Source organism: Ambystoma mexicanum, chromosome 8 (assembly GCF_040938575.1).
Source record: "Ambystoma mexicanum isolate Mex_15411 chromosome 8, UKY_AmexF1_1, whole genome shotgun sequence".
NCBI classification, from domain to species: domain Eukaryota; kingdom Metazoa; phylum Chordata; class Amphibia; order Caudata; family Ambystomatidae; genus Ambystoma; species Ambystoma mexicanum.
In genome coordinates this window covers 981,334,925-981,356,124 of record NC_090929.1, presented here as the reverse complement: position 1 = coordinate 981,356,124, position 21,200 = coordinate 981,334,925, and the positions used below count along the sequence as shown (strand labels likewise).

Here is a 21,200-nt window from a genome sequence, read left to right as displayed (position 1 = left end):
CCCTTGACCCCAACATACCGACCAACTTTAGACCGATCACTACTGTCCCGTTCATGCTCAAGATTCTAAATCACGCAGTCTACCTGCAGATCAAAGACTACCTTGAATCCAAGAATCTCCTGGGGCTAACACAATCAGGCTTCCGCCCCAAACATGGCACTGAAACAGCTCTGATTGATCTGAAAACTCAGATGGAGACACTAAAGGACAATGGGAAGTTGGCGCTACTCCTCCTTGATCTCTCCGCGGCATTCGATTTGGTTAACCACCAAATACTTTGCCAACATCTTAAATCAGCGGCCCACTTCTCAGACTCTGCCAATGCCTGGATCCACTCCTTCCTTATCAACAGGTCCATGCGGGTCTTCTCACCCGCAGTTTCGGCAGACTCTTCTCCTATTCACTGTGGCGTCCCTCAAGGTTCATGTGTATCGCCCATGCTCTATAATGTGTTCACCAAACCCCTTTTCGATGTGCTCGATTTTCTGGGTGTCTTATACTAACTACGTGGATGACACCCAGATACTCATTCCCATCATTAGTGATTACACAGCCGATACCAAATCCTTGAATGATGTTTAGCTGGTCATTCAGGCCTGGATGGCGCAACACGAACTATGCCTTAACGACGACAAGACAGAGCTCCTATTACTAGGATCAACTCAAAGTCTCAATAAATTAGACCAAGCATACAAGTCTTTCATCATTGACGGTAATGACATCAAGGTCTCTAAAGACACAAACTCTAGGCATCTATCTGGACTCCATCCTTTCCCTGAACAGACAGACAAATCCAGTAAGGTCGGCATCAGCCTATACATGCAAACTTATCACCGCCTGCAGACCTTTTCTGAACCCTCATAACTGCATTACCCTTGCAAGAACACTCCTGTCCAAAATCGATTACTGCAGTGCCCTCTACCTGGTGACTAGCCAGTCGAACCTCCATAAACTGCAAACTGTCCAAAGTAATGCCATAAGGGCAGCCCTCAATATCCCTAGACTGTCTCATATTTCTAACGTCAGAGCTGATCAACGTTGGTTCCCGGTAAAACAAAGAATTGCCCTGAAAACACTTGCCTTGATTCATAAATGCTTGGACAACAATGCGCCACCTTACCTCCCCTCTCGTCTTACACTCCACATCTCCTCTCGACCCACAAGATCAGCTCAAACTCCTAGCCTAATCCTGCCTAGATTTAAACTCCAAAAAGCGGGTGGTGTGAGTTTCCCTGTCCTAGCTTCAAAACTCTGGAAATCACTGCCTACTTCCATCCGAACTGAGCCTTTGTTCCTAACTTTCAAGAATAATACCAAATCTTGGCTGGTCACGCAGAACCTATGAAGCTCCTTCACTTAAGATTTGTTACCGACTTGTAATATATCTCACCTGTGCATATATGTGATAATGTACTTGTAATATAATTTGTAAATTGCAATTTGTGTATATTGTATATACTGAACCTGTATCTAAGAATTATGCACCTGGTTGCCCAGGGGCCTGGCTGCGCTTTACAAATAAACTCAACTTCAAACTCTCCTTCTAGACTCCTCTGTTCCTCTGGCACCAACTCCCTGCGGGTTAAGCGCTTTGCTAAACCGAGAGCTGGTGGCCGATCACTTTCGTCGGCTGACTCCCTCCTGTGGAACAGCCTCCCTCTCCCTCTGCGTCTTTACCTCCTTAAACTCTGAGAAAAAAACACCTCAACACCTTTCTCTTTACTCTTCCTTCTCCTCCTCTCTTCCCTGCTAATATTACAGCAGCGTGACTGATGTGCAGGGCCCTTATGTGTCCTTTGGGCTTTGACTCCTCCCCCCCACATCTCATCCCAGCCACCGTCTTCTCCTGCACTTAATTCGGCTCACCCTACCCATGGGTGGTTGCACTTACATTCTACCCCTCTTAGCACCTACCCTGAGCAGTTCTCCATGAGCATCAAAGCACCTTATCCCTCACCCCAAATCCCTCAGCACTTGCACGTTCGGAACACTCACAAGGCATAGTAGGGTTGTCTCCCCTTCCCTTTATTCTCATTATTTGTTTGTACTATTAATGCAATTAGTTATCATTGCTGTAATTGTCTACCGTCCCCTGTCCCCCACCCTGTTTGCCCTGTGGCTGCTTTGAAATAGTTTTGCTAATTGTATAAGCTTTCTGTGACCTAGCCAGGTGATTTTAAAGGCCCCCGGGATTCATTTGGGCCTGTTGATTTCTTGTCAAAGTTTTCACCATACTTGTTTGCACCTCCTGTCCCTCCACAGACCAGTTTCCTGATTCCCTCGACCCGCCTCCCAGTGCGAACCCCCCCCCCCCACCCCTCCCTAACCCGCTCCTCCGTCCCACCCACAGCAGTTCTCAGCCTGTTGCAGCCCCTGCGGCTAAGGGCCCCGAGGCAAAGGGCGTCTCCAGACAGTGTCTGCAGGTGTCAGCAGGGGAAGCCAGTGGCCAGCCATCATCCAACATCAACTACCATGGTAGGTGTGGCCTGGGTGTGGAGTAGAGCAATCGCTGTTCTCCGAAGCCCTACCCTCCTAACAAGCCTGCGTTGCTTAAAGAGGTACTAGTGCCGCATTGATTGACACCTAGAAAGTGCCACACTGAGAGAGCACTGTGAATTATAGGCCTGCGTCACACACTTTAATGGTATATTGATTCACACCTAGAAAGTGAAGTTTGAGATATTAGAATACTAGCCTGCATCGCCCTCTTAGTGAACCGTGAATATTGACCTGTCGCATGCCTTGAAAACTGTCACATCTATAGAATTGCCCCCTGTGTTAGGCCCTTTTCTCCCTCGATACAGGTACCCCAAGTCTAGGCGCTGCTGTTAAATCTAGTGTTACTACATCTTCTGTTATTGCAAACACTGTTGTCCCCTTATTAGACCCGCTCCCTCTATCCAGGTGTCCAAAACTGTCTCTTTCTAGTGGGTTATTACTGTTGTTTCAATGTTGGGCCTTTCTCCCTCAATTCAGGTGTCCCGAGTCTAGGTGCTGCAGTTACATCTAGGGTTCTTGCATTCTCTGTTGCTTCACTTGCTAGTGTCCCGTGCTGGGCCTTTCTCCCTGTGTCCAGGTTTCCCAATTCTATGCACCGCTATTGCATGTATGAGTTACTGCATACTACTATTGCCCCCTGTTTAACTCTCTTGCACTGCCCTGTTGTCCAGAATCTAGACCTGGGTGTTAATCTAGGTTAATGCATTTGCTGGTGTCATGTGTTTGGCCTTTTCTGTCCAGGTGTTGCGAATCTAGGCGCTGCTATTACATCCAGAGTTGCTGCATTCTTCTGCTGACACTGTTTCACCCTCTCCAACTGTCCTGGTGTTCAGAATCTAGACTGGGATTTTACATCTAGAGTCACTGCACCCCCACTGGGATGGAGATCACACTTCAACAAAGCCCACAACTCTGACCTGTCCTCATTCCCGGCCTCCCTGCACCACACCCTCCCTCTTAACTCGCCCCTCCCGGCGCATAACCACGCTCTAGCACCCAACTTAATCAAACCCCTCTTATCCCGCATCTGGTCGCAACCCATGACCTTTGCCCCGGACAATACACCCTGACGCCCCTGGCCCAGCCTCCTACCATCATACCTCATCTAACTTAAGATCAGAGGAGCACTCTGGCGTGCCAAACGCCTGTCTTTTCAAATGCTCATCCCCACTTCTTAATCCACCTTCCCTCTAGCATCTATTAAGAATAAACCCACACTCCCCGTCCAGACACTCTGCCCAATATCAAATTCACAAGCCAGAGGAGCTCTCTGGCGCACCAAACATTGAGTCCCCTTCCACTACCGCGCCACCCTTGTACCCACAGGAACTCCCCACCCTCACAATCTACCTCCCATGCCGCCCTCTCTCTCCTCTCAGCCCCTACTCGACCTTCGCCCACAGACCTGCCTCTTCATGTCCCTTCTCTGAAAACTGCTCGTCTCGCCCTCTCTAGAATGGTAGCTTCATCCTCTTCCCCCTCAGACCCTCCTACCCTCTCCCACACTCCTTTGGCACCAAAACCCACAGAAAGCCGAAGAGTGGCTGGTCCTCCCCCTCGACCCTTTATACCTCACACTTGTCCATTGGTCCAGCCTTTCCCACCCCTACCTTCAGACCCTCCCTTCCCCCTTTACCCAGTCTCCACCCCCTTGCTCTTGACTTCTCACCAATACACCTAAACCCCCAGTGCCCTCAGAAACGTGCCTAAACCCCTTACCTCAAGTGATCCACTCTCCACCTTCCCAATCCCCCTGTCATCGCCCCTCCTCGTCTCACATACCTACCACCGCCCGCCTACTCTTCCTGCCCCCATCGACGTAACCCTCTCACCGACGTTCAAATCCACAGGCATCCTGCCCCCCCCTCTACTTCCCCTCAGCCAGTCTCTACCACCCAGAATGATCCCACCACATCCCCCACCTCATCTGGCACCCCTGTCCACTGAGCACTCCCTGCGATGTGCGTCACGGAAACGACCTCCCCCCACGTGTCACATGCATCCTTTTTAATGCCCGCTCCGTAGCAAGAAACAGACACTGCATCTTTGACTTCCTATCCTCTGACATTCCAGACCTCATTTTTATCACCGAAACCTGGTTCTCCGAAAATTTTGCACCAGTCGCACACAAGACCTTTTCTCCCTTGTCGCCCACAATAGACCCTCCAGAGGTGGCATTGTCCTGGCTGTAACAGTCTAAGCTAATTGCAACTTATTCAAATGCAAATAAAATCTGTTTTGTATTAACTACCTATTTGTGGCACTATTTATGTAATTAGCTTAGACTGTTACAGCCAGGACAATACCTCCTTTTGTACACATTTGTTTATAGCCCTTAGTCCTGGTTTTGTATTGGGCACTCCCTCCTGTTAAAATTCCGTCAGAGGTGGCGGCATGGCAATCCTCTACAAACCCCATTTCACTATCTCGCTCATCGAATCCCAGACCTGCACCAACTCATGTGAATCCCTCCTGGTAAAACTCGATACCATCAACATTCACCCACAGCTTCATACTGACCCCCTGTATACGACAGACATTTCGTCAACAATCTCTGTGACTCAATAGCTATGATTCAGGCAAATCACCCATCTCGCACACTCCTGGGAGATTTCAATATCTGGTTTTTGATATGCCCAACAATCTCATGACCCATCCACTGGCTGACAGTCTTGATGCACTCAAACTCTCCCACCATACCAATGGTCCAACCCACTCAGGTGGGCACACCCTTGATGCAATTTTTCAGCTCCTATGACCTTGTTTATATATCCAGTCCCAAACCACTCATCTAGACAGACCACTTTGCCATCCCATTCTCGATCCACACACCTGCCCCTCCTACGGCTCTCCCTACCTCCAACCTTGATCACAAATGCTGGAACAAAGTCAAGGTATTCCCCGACCTAGCTGAAGCCTTGCTACTACCTCCCCCTGCAACGCTGCCCTGTGGTAGACCCTTAACCATCGATTCCTTCGACCCTGGCTTAAAGAATCACTAATTCCTCTCACCCTGCAACCTCCCTTCTCGCACCCTAATATCAAGCACCATCCTCTTTCTAGTGATTCCAACCTCGGATTCTGTCAGGATCGGAGGATTTGCCTTTTCAACCTTGGCCCTAATTCTGTCGAACTCACTCCCCACTCATATTCGATACACCCTAGAGTACATGACCTTCCGCAAAGCTCTAAAAACCTGTCTTTCCATAAAACTGAATAAGACCATCTAAGGCGACTGAGACCCTACAACCCGATGACAGATATTCAATGAGATCCTGAGCAGTGACGCCACTGAATGCGCCCATTAGTCCGTAATACGTTTACTCTGAACGCAGCAATTGCAAATGCGCACTTGAAATCCGGAATACCGAGCTTGTTGGATCAAAACTCCACCCAGACACTCACCTCTCATATCACTATGCTCACTCTCAACTCTACACCAACACACAATTAGAGGGCAGCTACACCCACCCCTCGATTAATTCGGCCCAGCTGCTGAAATACGACCAATACTCCATGAACACCCCAGCATTCTGATAAAACACAGTTTCACCCATGAAAATCGGCATAGCTGCACACAAGCGTCCTACACGGGCCTAGCGCAGCCAGAATAGTCTTGGTGACCTTCTCCAGACTGCACACATTCAACTGATATCAAATACCACCACACCTAATGCTAGGATGCAGCTACCATCAGGCAATTGCACCAGCTGCGCACATAATCGGTACACCCAAGCATTTATATAAATCCCAACTCTCTCGACTGACCTGGACTACGGTCCACGAGGGCGTTCAACCTAGTAGCGCTTTGAGGTCATACCAATGATCTACCGAGCGCTATATGAATGCCAAATAACAGAACATGTAAGCGCCTAATAAGTGAACAATAAAATAAATAGTTGGACTAGTCTCTGGGAAATTGTGCCTTGAGGGATGCAGTATCAATTATCAGAATTAAGAATCCACTTTTCGTGCGGTGGGGGGAGAGAGGGCATTCCTTCCAAGGATGCAGCAGCAAATTATCGGCCAATTAAGGAAAAACAACTCCATATTCTCAAGACCAATGGTTGTTAGGGAATTGGCACCCACAGTGGAAGTTCTGTTGGGTGTTTAATGTAAATCTTACACCCCCTGTGTTGTACCATTGAAGAGCAGAGGTTGGGGTCCTTAACAGCAAGAAATTGGAATCTAGAACTGCCCTGCCCCTCTGGGACACTGTGGGGGGGGTAGTAAGTGGCACAGTGAGGGTAGGGATTTTGGTGGGCAGAGACGAAAGAAGAAACTGCAAAATGTAAATTTATGCTTGGATCTAAGTCTGCTCTTTGAAAGTGTAATTGTAATGCCATCAAAACAGACTCTATTATCTCTATTCTTTGAAATTCCAAGGCTGAGGTTGGGAAATTCAAGTGATATAACCTTGTGGAATGTGTGCACAAGGAATGCCATGACACTGTAAAAATGTATCTCCGCTCGCCAATCAAGAAAGCAATTCTGGCGGAACTTGAAAGCTTCCTCTCTGGGTTTTGAAGTAGTGGACGAGGGGGGCACTGTTGTTTCTGGATGTCTGACCTCATATGACTGGTTGGCCGTAAGGAATAAGGGGGGGCAGAAAGCAATAAAAATGGATCCTTATGAGCCTTTAACCAATGTAGGGCAGGATCCAGGGGGAGTGGAACCCTTGGGGGGAGGGTCGGACATAGGTGGGGAGGGGATGGAGTCAGGAATTTTGAAATTCTGATATAAAAATGGTGTCATGTAACACCAGAGAATTTATAAGCATCGTGAAAAATCAGGATCTCTTTGCCTCTTGTGATAATACTTGCCTTCAGGAAACCCTGCTGATGGATATACCGATAATAGTGGGTTTTGATGTTTGATGCGAAGCGTGGCCTGTTTGGGGTTATTTTGACAGCCTGTAGACGAAACCAGGGGCTTGCCATGCGTAAAATAATCTGGCAAAGCGGGTATGCTGGTGACTGTTTTTGGATGGGTATGCCAGGACACCAGAATTAGCAACAAGTCTTTACTAATAAATGTTTATCTCAATTCAGAGATATCCAAATTGTCGGAATCCTTGTCTGTGATCTTTCCTGCTGTTTGGAGGAGGGGGGGGGTAAAACACCTGAGGAAGGTGCTTCAGTGAGTGTGTTGGAGGATTTTAACACCAAATGTATGTAGAGCTCCTGGTATCGAGAACCTTTCTGGAGGAAAATGTTAAGGGTGGCTCGTGAAAGGGGTCAAATGGTGAGACAGGAGCTTGAGGCGTGGGACTTATGCTATTGAACGGGAATTGTGTTGATATGCCTTCCTGTTTTACTTGGCATAGCGCCCCCCTGGTACTCTACTTTAGATTACTTCTTTGTCTCGGGTGATATTTTTCAGAGTGGAGGAAATTTGGCAATCAAGAGCACTGAATTGAGCGACCACTCTATGGTCAATTGTGTTTCCTCTCCCCTGGGTGAAGCCAGTTAAGTACAGGATTTTGGATGTTGTCAACCCTAGAAAAACTGTGGTCAAATGGTCGGAGAATAGCCTCTGCCTTTGAAAATGAGATTCTAGGGATTTGTAATGCCGATAAGAGAACTATGCTCCCCAAATGGCTTCTCCACTTGTGTGTTATCAGTGTTGGGGGACGGTTGGAGGGGGTCTATTAGCAGCAACATATCTGGATAAAAGCTCTAGGAAGGTTGGGCACATGCATGGTTTTGATGCCCTGAGTATGGAAAAGGCAGGTGCGTTTGGACATCGGAGCACCGCAGAGGGGCCTGCAGCCTAGCGGAATTGCTGAATTCCACCAAGTGAGAGAGAATTATCTTATAGAAACTGGGTGAAGGGACACAGATTTATCATGGAGATAAATTATGTGGAGCAAAATGTGTGGTGTGTTGGGTAACAATCCAGCTGGGTTTTAGTGGCACGGATCAGTTCCTGCAGGTGCATGCAATATCTGAGGCAGTTTGGGTGAAACATTTTATGGGTGTGTATGTGGGTGATGGGATAACGGATATTGGTCTGTTCTCCAAAGTTAGGTGGCATTATGTTCTGATCTAGACAACATTGCTTTGGAAATCAGGTTAAGCAAAAAATCAAATGCTCCGGGCCCTGATGGGCTTTCTAACGTAACTCTAAAATCTAATATTTTGCTATGGTCTCAACTATTGTCGCATCAGTTTGGGAACATTATGCAAAAAAATGAGATCCCAGAGTCCTGGAGAAACCATTGGTTGTTTTGATCTTCAAGATAGGGGACAGATTGTCCCCATTACAGCTTACAGCACAGACCAATATCTTGGATATTTCAACCAAAATTGGGGTTAACTGTTTGAATCAATGGCAGGCAGTTTTAAAAAAGGAGTGGGGACATCTTTAAACAACTTCATATTGTCAGGACAAGTAATGGCTCAAGGGAGACCAGTCTTGGTTTTCCTTGTTGTAAGCAAAGCCTTTGATCATGGGAATAGGGCTGTTCTTTGAAAGAGCTTGCATGATAATGGCTGCCCACTGTCTTTTAATGAGCATTCTGGAGGCTATGCATTTGAGGACCAGTATCAGTCAGATTGGACTTGCATGGGTCTTTTACGGACTGGGTAGAAACTAATCCGGGGCTGCACCAGGGATGCGTCCTTGCTCCGTTTTGGTTATGTTTTATTACATCAGATATGGTCAAATGCTTGAATTTGGTAAGGACAAACCACCCAAGGTTGGGGGAGGAAAAGCTGCAGCATCTGAAGTATGCTGATATTGTAATCTGTGACTTGACCCCTCTCTGCCTGCAGAGAGCCATGTGCGCAGTTAATGATTTTTTTGCTCAAATTGGGCCGCTCAATGGAACTAAATCAAAGGCATTTGTTGCTAAACAAAGAGGTCGAAATGGAACAAAATGTGGGTTGTCGATGGCTTTGCTCTGGAGATTGTAAACAAAAACAAATACCTGGGCTCTTTTGTTTACGATGTGAAAGGCAAACATGGTCCGGATGGTGACTAGCACTTTCTGGCAGCCGCAAGCCAGCTGATCCAATTTGATTTAGATTTTCAGATATTCCTTTTGATTAAGCTGTTCAGACAAAAAATTGTGCCAAAATTGATTTTTGGGGCTCAGACCATGGAAGATGGTGCACCTTGGTCTAAGATGGAGTTCTGGGCCTCCCTCCCCCGGTGCCTCTGGCGGGATTTTATATGAGCTAAGGCAATTGCCAATCCATACTTTGATGACGTGGATGTACATTACAAATATATGCCTGGATCATGACACCCCCCTAAGGCTTCTCTTTTGGATTATTTAAATTGGATGCTGCCAAAGGGAAACGGCGGGGTCCTTGTTAACTGGGTAGTTTGTTGTACTCGTGCTCTTTTGCAAATTGAATCCTCCACACAGGAGTCGACAGTAAATCCAAATAAAGGCAAATTAAAGTTGTATAGACACACATGGATCAGCTGAGGGCTGACTTGCTGAAATACTGATGTTATGATGACCACTTCACTTGGTCTATTAAAAACTGCAACAGATTGGTCCCTTATCTGAAAAAGCACCCATCGAGAGACTTCAGGTTTAAAATGTTGCGAATGAAGCTCAACCTGTTCCCAACTATGGAGGTGTTGGGGGCAAGGAGAAAGATGCCTAGGGGAATGAGACCCTCAAGCACATATGCAATAATTGTCCTTTTTTTACAACACCAGTGGAGGTAGAAAACTCAATTATTTGTCCATGTACTGGAGGAGGAGCTATGGATCAGAATTACTTTTCTTTATCGCTAAGTTTTTTGGAATTTGTGGAGGTAGTTTTAAATTCTTAATGGGACACGTTTTACAGTGTTTAGTATTTTGAATTTGGAACTTTGCATTTTGTACTTGGATTTGTAATTTTTATGTAAACATTTAATTATGTGGAAATTGTGGTTTTAAGATGTTAGAATGGTAAAACGTGTGTTCAAACGTTTTAAAATGTAAACTGTGTGAAAAGTCATTAATGTATTATATCGCACTATAAATGAATAGATTTTTTGACCAGAGCTCCCTACATTTACTAATGGGGCCTCACTTTCCCTATGCTCTTGTCTGCCAAACGCCACATCCCACAGTGCAAGATCCAGAATGCACAGCACTTGCTTGCTGCAGCCTTTCCAAAGCGGATTGAAAAGCTAATCTAGTAGCTGCAGGCCCTAAGACTGTATACCAGTATAAACGTGACGTTTATTATAGTTCAATTAAGCTGTTCACAGTATCTATAACGGTGGCCTGTAACCATTGGCAGTGTAGCACAGGACAGCTTTACTTGGGCAAGCATTTGCTGCGAATGACAACCAAGTTAGAATCTCTTGAATTACTAGTCCAGGTTAGCTGTTGATGTGGCCATCGTGTGTGTTGCAGTGTTACCCATGTTTAATTTGTCATTTCAAGTCCTGATTGTTTTCCATTTTGTGCTGTGGAATTGTAGGACACACTGCAGAAATAATTCTTGCCTGTATATTGCAACAAAATACCCCTTTTAATTGGGGGTGGTGGTTAAATATTCTCCTTCAAAAGTACTTTGCAATCTATCACCATCATATTTATATTTGGCAGTTTCACTTAAAAGAATTGTGTGAAAACAACCATTCTTTGCATTTTCTTTACTTGTTTCAAATAGTGTTTTAGTTAATTTTTTAAAAAATTATGGTGGAATGTAAGTCATTTAATATTGATCAACCTTTACGACAGTTGTTTCAAAGTCAATCTATATTTTGTATTTTAGTATATCATTTTATCTTTTCTTCTAGGTTAACATCTGATAAGTTGCTGGAAGTGGAGGCTAACAAACTGAAGCCATGCAGACAATTAAATGTGTAGTTGTTGGGGATGGAGCTGTTGGTAAAACATGTTTGCTAATTTCATACACCACAAACAAATTTCCATCGGAGTATGTGCCTACAGTGAGTATGACCGTCTTTCTTTTCAAATTAGAGCAGGCTAGTGCAATCAGATTGATGCACGTAACGCACATTGTATGGTATAACAATGTTAACTTGTATAGCGCCTATACACAAGTGTTTTGCAGCGCTCAACGGGGGAAAAACAGTTGTTCAGAGCCCTTGAAACTCTGAGACAATGGCATATAATACATATAACAGTAGAGGTAACATATCTGACAATTCTGAATTTTTTCCAAGTGCTGTAAGGCATCATGGGGGGGAGGGGACCAGACCGTCTTCAGGTATGTTCTGATTTGTGCAAGTGCACAGACGGTTAAATGGAGGTTGGGAGTAGAGGGGGTGAGTGGAGGCGGGGAGGGGGTGGAGTCGGTAGTGACTAGGGTAAGTGCAGAGAAATGTCACTCTCTACGTCATTTACCAAGTGCAGTGATGATGAGGTGAAGTGCAAGGCCCGGAGGCAAGTGCGAGCGGACTGGCAGGGGTGCCAGGGACCTGTGAGACCGAGGTACACCAGGCAGCCAGGCAGTAAGCTGTATGGAAAAGGAGGGAGGGAAAGAGCAGAGAGAAAGGGTAGCAGGGTGGAGGGAGGGAGGGATAAGGAAGAGAAGAGGAATGTCTTGAGTTTCAGGAACTTGAGATCTGGGTCAAGACGGAGGGGGGCATGGAGGCTATTCCAGAAGGAGGCCCCTGCAGAGGATAACGATCTCCCTCCGAATCTCTGCTTGGAGAACTGGCTCACTCGCGGAAGGTTGGAGGTAGAGGAGCAGAGGGCTTGGGAATGGCAGTATTTAGGTACATGAGGTCTGATTAATGTTACTACCATTGTTTGAAAACCGCATAGAGTAGTTAGCTGCATTCTGAACCCTAGGAAGTCATTTTTAGTTTGGGCTATTCAGCGTCCCGTGTGACGCCTGTAAGCACAACTATTGCAATGGAGTACAGATGGGGAGGAATTATATATGAGAAGGCACACAGTGTCTGTAGGTGTTTGGTTAGGTGCCCACCCATTGCCTGCCCATGGCCATGCTAATCCCTATGGTCATTACCACCCATTCCTGCCCGCCCGAAACGCCACCTATTGGTAACTCTTTGAGCTGGCTTCAATCAAAACTTACCATCAGGCTTTTCATTCAAAGTGACTGCCAGAGTTTGTTCAAAGCAGTCTTTTGGGGGTTAATGACTTAATTGGAGATGTAAACGCGCTATTGGTGTAATAAATATGTCTTAACAGGCCGGCCTTCAGCCACTCGATACATAAGGACTCTGCGTGCCCTTCACTGACGTCATGTTTAAAACAAGCATTGGCAAAGCCAACATTTCGAAGGGATTGTGTCCTCCGACGTATTCCTTACCTTAGATATCTCCTTCCAGCTCTGCTGGCCTCGGAAAATTTTTCTCTAGAGGGCGCTGCGCGTCGACGTCCTCCGAGTCGATGTCCCTCGACAGCCGCCGTATCGACGTCATCCTGCCTATAAAGGCCGCGCGCAGCGTCCGTTGCTCAGTTCCGTTTTTCCGCGCTTACTCAGTGCCTCGGAATACCGTTGCTCGGTTTTTGTCAGAATAATCCTATTTACCTCGAGTTATTCGATACCGTACACGATGGCTTCTTCGTCGGAACCGACAACTCCTCGATCCGGCTTCAAAAAATGACGAGATTGTGGGAAAAAGATGTCGCTGACTGACCCTCAGAGTTTGTCTGTGGTGTTTGGGAGCTGAACACCATTGTTCGGAGTGCGAGGACTGTATGTCCATGACAGCTAAGGCCCTGAAGGAGCTTAGGGGGAAGCTGGAGAAAGGTAAGACTTTTAAAGCTTCTTCTTCCTCGACGAAGTCGAGACATTTGTCTCCTCGTCACCATTTGCGCTCCAGGTCTCGGAGTGGGTCCCATCACTCCTCGAGATCGAAGCACTCGAAGAGGAGACGTCGAAGATCCCCTTCTCCGTCTTCCTCTTCCTCTGTTTCGCCAAAAAGAATCCCTTGCCCCACGAAACATAGTTCCCGGGCTGAATGGGAGGAATTCCGCAAAAATATGATGAGCGTCTCCGAGAAAGCGGCCTCGACCCCCTCGAAGACTGCCGAGAGCGATGCTCTGGTCGAAAGACCCGAAGGTCAAAAACGCAGCGAGTCGCAGTACCCGGCGAAGGAAACCTCTCGAGCGCGTTTCGAGCCCTCGAGTAGGACTATGACCTCCAAACCTTCCTGTAAGGTTTCGTCGGTGTCTTCGACGAAGGTTCCGTCGACGCCGAGGTCGGTGTCTTCGACGCCGTTGTCGAAGGGACCTTCGACACACGGGTCTGTCTACTCGACGCCAGCTTCGACACCGGCGTCGACGCCAAGAAAAGTCACGGTTACGACACACCCAGTGACTATCCCCAGGTCCTCGATGGCGTCGCGATTGTCGAGCAGAATCCCAATTCTGTCGAGGTCATCGAGGCCTCCGCCTTTGTTTTCGACGCCACGCTCGAAGCCTTCGGCATCGACGTTTTCGAGGCTGATTATGACAAGTTCGGCACCCTCTGCCTTGGAAATGGGGTTTACACCCTTTGAGTTCAGAACAATTGAGAACTATGTCCTCAATTATGGAAGAGGGTGAATTGTCTGAACAGGAAGACACATTTGAGTTGCAGGGACCTGTAACCCCAATTAGAGAGGAATTTTCCTCTGAAGAACGCAGGTTAAAGGATCTTCATGATTCCTTATATGAGGCAAGTGGGTTAGACACTTCCCCTGAGGTGGAGTTTGCTAGGCCAGACCCGGGGGAGCATGCTGAAACCCCCTATAGAGCCTTAATGGCCAGGATCACAGAGTTTATGGGGTGGTCTGCACCTTCACAATCTTTCCAACAAGATGACCTCACGGATATTCTTGACAAAGGGCCCACAGGAGGATCCTGTGGTGCCTTTTCATAAAGCTCTTCAGAGGAAGATCATGACGAACTGGGAAACCCCAGATGTCGTCCCGGCAGTAAATAAAAAAAACTGTCTACAAAATACAGGGTATCTTCTACAGACCCGGAGTTTTTGTCAAAACACCCATCTCCAGAAAGTCTGGTGGTACAGGCAGCATCTTCTACTGATGTCAAGACGGCTTATCCTACCGTCCCACAGGACAGGGACGATAAAAAATATGATGCTATGGCAAAGAAAGTTTTTTTCGGCATGTAGTATGGCGTTAAAATCTGTTAATGCTACTTGCACCCTTGCTAGATTCAGCCATACACTTTGGGAGTGTGCTTCTACAGCGGCTGACTGCATCCCGGAGGGAGAAGAAAGGGAGGCGTTCCTGAATATCATACAGGACGGTAAAGACGCTATGTGCGAATCCCTCCAGACGGGCATTGATTCGACTGACAGTATCAGCAGAGCAATGGCGGCAAGTACAACAACCAGGAGATTCGCTTGGTTGAGAGTCTGGTTTTGCCCCAGATGTGCAAGCCAGGCTCTTGAACATGCCATTCGATGGCTCTTCTTTGTTCGGGAAAAAGGCGGATGACAGTTTAGAGAAACTTCAAAAGCAGCAGCAAAATTCCTAGGCGCTGCAATCCGTCAGACACCTTTTCGTCCCACAGGAACCTCTGCGAGGGACAAGTCCTTTCGCTTCTACTCTGCATTTGGAAGAGGTAGAGGACGACCGGCTCAAAGAGGACAAAGAAGAACTACCCGAGGTGGACGGGGTAGATATTCAAAAGCTGCAGCAACAGCATGTGCCTCTTTACCATCTGCATCTGCCGCCCCAAAACCACTCTGAGGACTTCCCTCACAGGACACCTGTAGGAGGCAGGTTGACTCAACATCTGGCGGAATGGCAGGCTATCACGTCAGATGCTTGGGCATTGGAAACAGTTGCCCAAGGTTACTGCCTGCCTTTCCTACGCATACCTCAGAGTCATCCACCGGGGATCAACTCTCAAAGCTCCAGATCCGCTCCTCTTGCAGGAAATTTTGGACCTGCTAGAGAAAGGTGCCATAGAACCGGTACCGGTACCTGTAGCGGAGAGGAACAAGGGCTGGTACTCCCCTTACTTTCTCATTCCAAAGAAAGACGGAGGACTGAGACCCATCTTGGACTTGCGAGAATTGAACAAATTCCTCAGGAAAGACAAATTCAAGATGGTCACTCTTTCTCAGATCCTCCAGGCCCTTCAGTTCCAGGACTGGTTGGTATCTCTGGACCTTCAGGATGCTTATTTCCATGTGCCTATCCATCTCAAACACAGGAAATACCTGAGGTTCGCAATTGGCAACTCTCATTATCAATTTCGAGTGCTGCCATTTGGGCTGACCTCCGCCCCGAGGATCTTCACCAAGTTAATGTCGGTAGTGGCGGCAAGTCTAAGGAGGGAAGGGATTCACGTCTACCCCTACCTGGACGATTGGTTGATCAGAGCTGTATCTTCGGAACAAGCTCAGATCCAGCTAAATCACGTGTGCCACTCCCTTCACAAACTGGGCTTCTCCCTCAATTTAAAGAAGTCACAAATGATACCATCGCAGAGACTCCAGTTCATAGGAGCGATTCTGGACACTTCCCTGGGAAAAGCCTCGCCACCAGAGGTGAGGGCTCAAGATATTCTACAGATGGTTACCAGGTTCCAAGATGCCCAACGTCTCCCAGCCTTCCACTTTTTGAGGTTGCTAGGCCTCATGGCATCCTGCATTTTCCTAGTGCCAGAGGCTCGCCTGAGAATGAGATCCCTCCAGTGGGCACTACTCAGTAGTCACAATTCTCAGGGAGAATGACAGATCTTCTTCAGGTTCCCGACAGGGTGGCTCGAGACCTTCAGTGGTGGGCCTGTCAGGAGAACATTCTGAAAGGAGAGCAGTTTTGGCAACCCTGGCCGGAGATAACGGTAGTCACGGATGCCTCACTCACGGAGCCCACGTCAACGACTTGACCATCAGCGGTCGTTGGTCTCCATCGGAGTCCAGACTACATATCAACCTGTTAGAGCTGAGAGCCATCAGACTTGCGCTGAAGGCGTTCCTGCCAGCTGTACAAGGGAAAAATGTCCTGATAATGACGGACAACACGGTGGACATGCATTACCTCAACAAAAGAGGAGGCGTAGGATCACTTCCCCTTTGCAGAGAGGCGATGCAGCTCTGGTTTTGGGCAATCCAAGAAGGAATCTCTCTATCGGCAGTTCACCTAGCCGGAGAGAAGAACTTGACAGCGGACGCTCTGAGCAGGCAGAGCACAGTCTCCCACGAGTGGGAGCTAGCTCAGGAAGTCCTTCAAGAGATCTTCGCCCTTTGGGGAACCCCTCAGGTGGATCTGTTCGCCACCAGCCTCAACAGGAAATGCGATCTGTTCTGCTCAAGGGAATTTCCCCCGAGAGGAGCTCTGGGAGACGCGTTCATAGTGGACTGGGAATTTCCGCTTCTGTACGCGTTCCCACCGGTCCCTGTCATTCCTCAAATGATCAGGAGGTTGAGAAGATTCCGGAGAACCATGATCCTAATTGCCCCGGATTGGGCCAGGAGAACGTGGTACCCGGACCTTCTAGACTTGTCCATCTGCCCTCCAATTCGACTTCCACTCAGAGAGAACCTACTCTCACAGAAGGGAGGTCAGGTTCTCCATCCAAACATCAAAACCCTCAACCTTCACGCTTGGCTTCTGAAAGGCTGAGGTACAAGGATTGGGACCTCCCTGATGATGATATGGAGGTGTTGCTTTCGGCATGGAGGCCAGCAACAAAGTCTTTATACCGCTGCCGTTGGAACAGATTTTGCAGCTGGTGTAGGGAACAGAATATCGACCCCTTTTCATGTGGTACACCAATGGTTTTGTTCTTCCTACTATATTTGGCGAATTGAGGCCTTCAAGTTGGCACCATTAAGGGCTATCTCGCAGCGCTATCCATCTTTAAGCGCACTGCGGAAGAACCATCCTATTTCAAGTTACCCTTGGTAATACAGTTACTAAAGGGGTTAACCAATGTTTATCCCCCAAGACCATTCCAAGTTCCCCTGTGGGATTTAAACGTAGTCCTAACTTTCCTGATGGGCTCACCTTTCGAACCACTCCATTCTTGTTCGTTAAGATTCCTTACCCTTAAAACTGTTTTATTAATAGCACTTACATCTGCTAGAAGGGTGAGCGAATTACAAGCTCTTTCTTGTAAACCCCCTCATACAATCTTTCACAAAGACAAAGTTGTCCTGCAAGTGAAGCCTAATTTCCTCCCAAAGGTGGTTTCTGAATTCCATATCACTCAGAAGATTACCCTACCATCTTTCTATCCTCCTCCTCATCCGGGGAAAGAGGAAGAGAGGTTACACAGGCTAGACCCTAGAAGGGCTTTAAGTTTTTACATCAGTAGACTATCCAGGATAAGACAGGCAGACCAGCTGTTTGTAGGTTACACAGGTCACAAGCTGGGGTTACCAATAACTAAGCAGACCATTTCCAGATGGATCATTCTAGCCATTCTGGAATGTTATAAACCGGCAGGGAAAGAGCCCCCTCAAAACCTTAGGGCTCATTCGACCAGAGGTATTGCAGCTTCATCGGCCCTCAAAAGAGGTGTGCCAGTTAGACATCTGTGCGGCCGCTACATGGTCGTCTATCCATACCTTTACACGATTTTACAACTTGGATTCCTCCTCCAGTCAAGAGACTAGGTTTGGAAGGGCTGTACTGCACTCTATTCATCAATAGAAGACAGCGTGAAGTCAGTACTCCCTCCTCCAATGATAGAATACTGCTATGGGAGCCTATCTAAGATAAGGAATACGTCGGAGGACACAATCCCTTCGAAGAACAAGTTACTTCTTACCTTGTAACGTTCTTTCGACGGGATGTTCCTCTGACGTATTCCAGTCGACCCTCCCATCCATCCCCGCAGTTCTACTTCCCTTGTTGTTGCAGCTTACGCTCCTTCAGGGTGATTAGTCTAGTCCAGAAAGAATTATTGTGGGCTACAAAACGGAACTGAGCAACGGACGCTGCGCGTGGCCTTTATAGGCAGGATGACGTCGATACAGCGGCTGTCGAGGGACATCGACTCGAAGGACGTCGACGCGCAGTGCCCTCTAGAGAAAAATTTTCCAAGGCCAGCAGAGCTGGAAGGAGATATCTAAGATAAGGAATACGTCGGAGGAACATCCCGTCGAAAGAACGTTACAAGGTAAGAAGTACTTGTTCTTTTGCCTTGTACATACGTTTTATGCTTTTGCTATGCGCTGCTATTAGATGCCCAGGTACTCGCATCTGCTGCCAAAAATGGGCAGTAGTGCCTTTCCCATGCATAAACAATAGCCCAAACCGTTGGCATTCCCAATTCTGGTTTCATTAATGTTATGTCCATGCCACTGTATGTATTACATGTTTGCAATTCCTATAAGAAATTACCTGCTCTGATTAATCAATTTTTTACGTTTGCTTAACTACTGCATGATTATCAGTATAAATCTAAAAGTATTTCGAATGGATTGTGTCCTCCAACGTATTTCACATCTTTGACATGTAATGTCCACAGCTGTGCTACTTTAGAAATTTGTCGGCAGAGGGTGTCCTGCGTCGATGACGTCGGGCCGATGTCCCTCAAAGGCCTCCGTGGCGGGAGATGTCACTGGATGTTATAATTAGGACTCGTGGCGCCCGTAGCCTCGGTTCCATTTTTTCCGCAAACGTGTTTGCTTCGAGAACTCGGTGCCTGTGTATTCTTCGTGAATGTCTTCTTCGTCTACCCCTCCGACTCTGCGGTCTGGCTTTTAAGACTTTCTGGCACTGTAAGTCTAAGATGTCGATTACGGACCTGCACCACATTTGTTTGTGGTGTCTGGGCGATAGTCATGGCACTGACAACTGTTTGAAATGCCAGTCGCTGACTGCTAAGGCCTTGCGGGAGCGTAAAGGGAAGTTACAGGTAGGTGGGGGTGCTTAAGCCAGTAAGTCCTGAAAATCTGCAAAAGGTGTCCACCGACGTCTCGAGGGGGTGACTCTCCTCGTCGGAAGGGGTCCCGGGGATCTCCTTCCCGGAGTGGGTCCCGCCACTCATTCTCCTCATCTAGGTGCTCCCGGAAGCAGTGTCACCGGTCGCCTTTCCTGTCGGATGATGGCGCCGCGAGGAAAGTGGCTTGTCCCACTAAGTCCTCGACTCCAGAGGAATGGGAGGCCATCGGGGAGCAAATGCTGGCGATTTTTCAATCCCAGGGCACAGTTCCGTCCACGCCTTTGGAAGAAGCTAGCAGGGAACAGTCTCGGTCCAATGCTCGCGTGCCTTCGGGCCTGGGTCCTCGGTGTTATAGTAATCGGGAACCGTCGAGGTCCCGTTCGGATAAGGTTTCGGTTGATCACCACTGACGTGCTAGATCCAGGTCTCGGTCTTCATCGCCGGCGAAACCGCAGAAATCTGGTTAAGGCCTCGAGGTCGACTCCGTTGGCGCCATATATGGAGGTCGATGTTTTACCTTCATATCGCCCATCGACGCCGAAGCTGTCGGCGCCTTCGGGGGCCTTTTGACCGAATTTGCAGATGGAGGTCCCTGGTACTGTGGATCCTCCAAGGAAGGCTAAATCCAAGATCTGTGAAGCCTGTTAAGGAGTCCAGTCCCGCTTCTGTCCGTAGGCAGGATTTCTTTCTTCCTCTGGATGACATCTATGAGGATGAGGAGAGGTTAGATTTGGAATTTGACCCGGTTGAGCCTGATGTGGCTCCTGTCTTTTCTGGGGACAGTCAGTTGGAAGACTTGCGCCAATCACTACATGATGCCAGTGGCTTAGACACATCTCCGGAGGTGGAGTTTGGCAGGCCTGATCCTGGGGCTCATGCAGAGTCCTCTCACAGGAGACTGATGGCTAGGGTTATGGAGTATCTTGGTTGTTCTAGTCCTCTGGATGCATTTTGCATTTGTTCAGGATGACTTGACTGATATTTTGGATCAAGGTCCGTCCACTGACCCTGTGTTGCCTTTCCATTTGACTTTGCAAAAAAGGGTGGCGGCTGCTTGGCAGACCCCCGTCGCCTCTTCCGACGGTTAACAAGTCGTTAACTAAAATATACTGCCCTTCCTGTAGCGACCCCAGCTACCTATCCACTCGCCCCACTCCGAAGAGTTTGGTGGTTCAGGAGGCTAGGGCCACCTCGAGGCAGGCGGCGTACTATGCCATCTCCAGATAGGGACGACAAGCGTTTCGATGTTTGGGCATGCAAGATGTTTTGTGCAGGGAGTATGACTGGGGACTGAGACCCATCTTGGACTTGCGTTGGTTGAACAAGTTCTTCAGGAAGGACAAGTTCAAGATGGTCACTCTTTCTCAGGTCCTTCAGGCCCTTCATCTTCAAGATTGGTTGGTGTCTCTGGACCTACAGGATGCTTACTTTCATGTGCCGATTCATCCAAAGCACAGAAAGTACCTGAGGTTTGCGGCTGGCAGCTCGCACTTTCAGTTTCGGGTCCTGCCATTCAGATTGACCTCCACCCGAGGGTCTTCACCAAGCTAATGGTGGTGGTGGCAGCGTACCTCAGGCGAGGGGGTGAGAGGATTCACATCTACCCCTACCTGGACGACTGGCTGATCCAAGCACGTTCTCCCGAGCAAGGTCTGGATCATCTGTCTCACCTGCCGCTCCCTCCACAAGCTGGGCTTCTCCCTCAATTTCAAGAAGTAGCACCTGACCCCTTCTCAACAGCTCCAGTCCATCGGGCGGTGTTGGGACATGTCCTTGGGGAAAGTGTTCGCCTCCCAAGGGGAGGGCTCATCACATCACATCACATTGTACAGATGGTGGACAAATTTAAACATGCCCAGAGTCTTCTGTCTTTCGTATTCTTAAGGTTGCTC

General features: G+C 48.0%; 1 protein-coding gene across 3 annotated transcripts in view; it reads left to right on the top strand.

The window, feature by feature from the left end:
• Nucleotides 1–21,200, top strand: part of CDC42 (cell division cycle 42) — a 320,654-nt gene that overhangs the window by 74,456 nt on the left and 224,998 nt on the right. For all 3 annotated transcript variants that reach the window (XM_069610884.1, XM_069610885.1, XM_069610886.1), the window contains exon 2: nt 11,256–11,408. In XM_069610884.1, coding sequence (XP_069466985.1) covers nt 11,304–11,408 — 105 coding nt within the window. In that variant the 5' untranslated portion in view covers nt 11,256–11,303. The remainder of the gene's footprint in view (nt 1–11,255; nt 11,409–21,200) is intronic.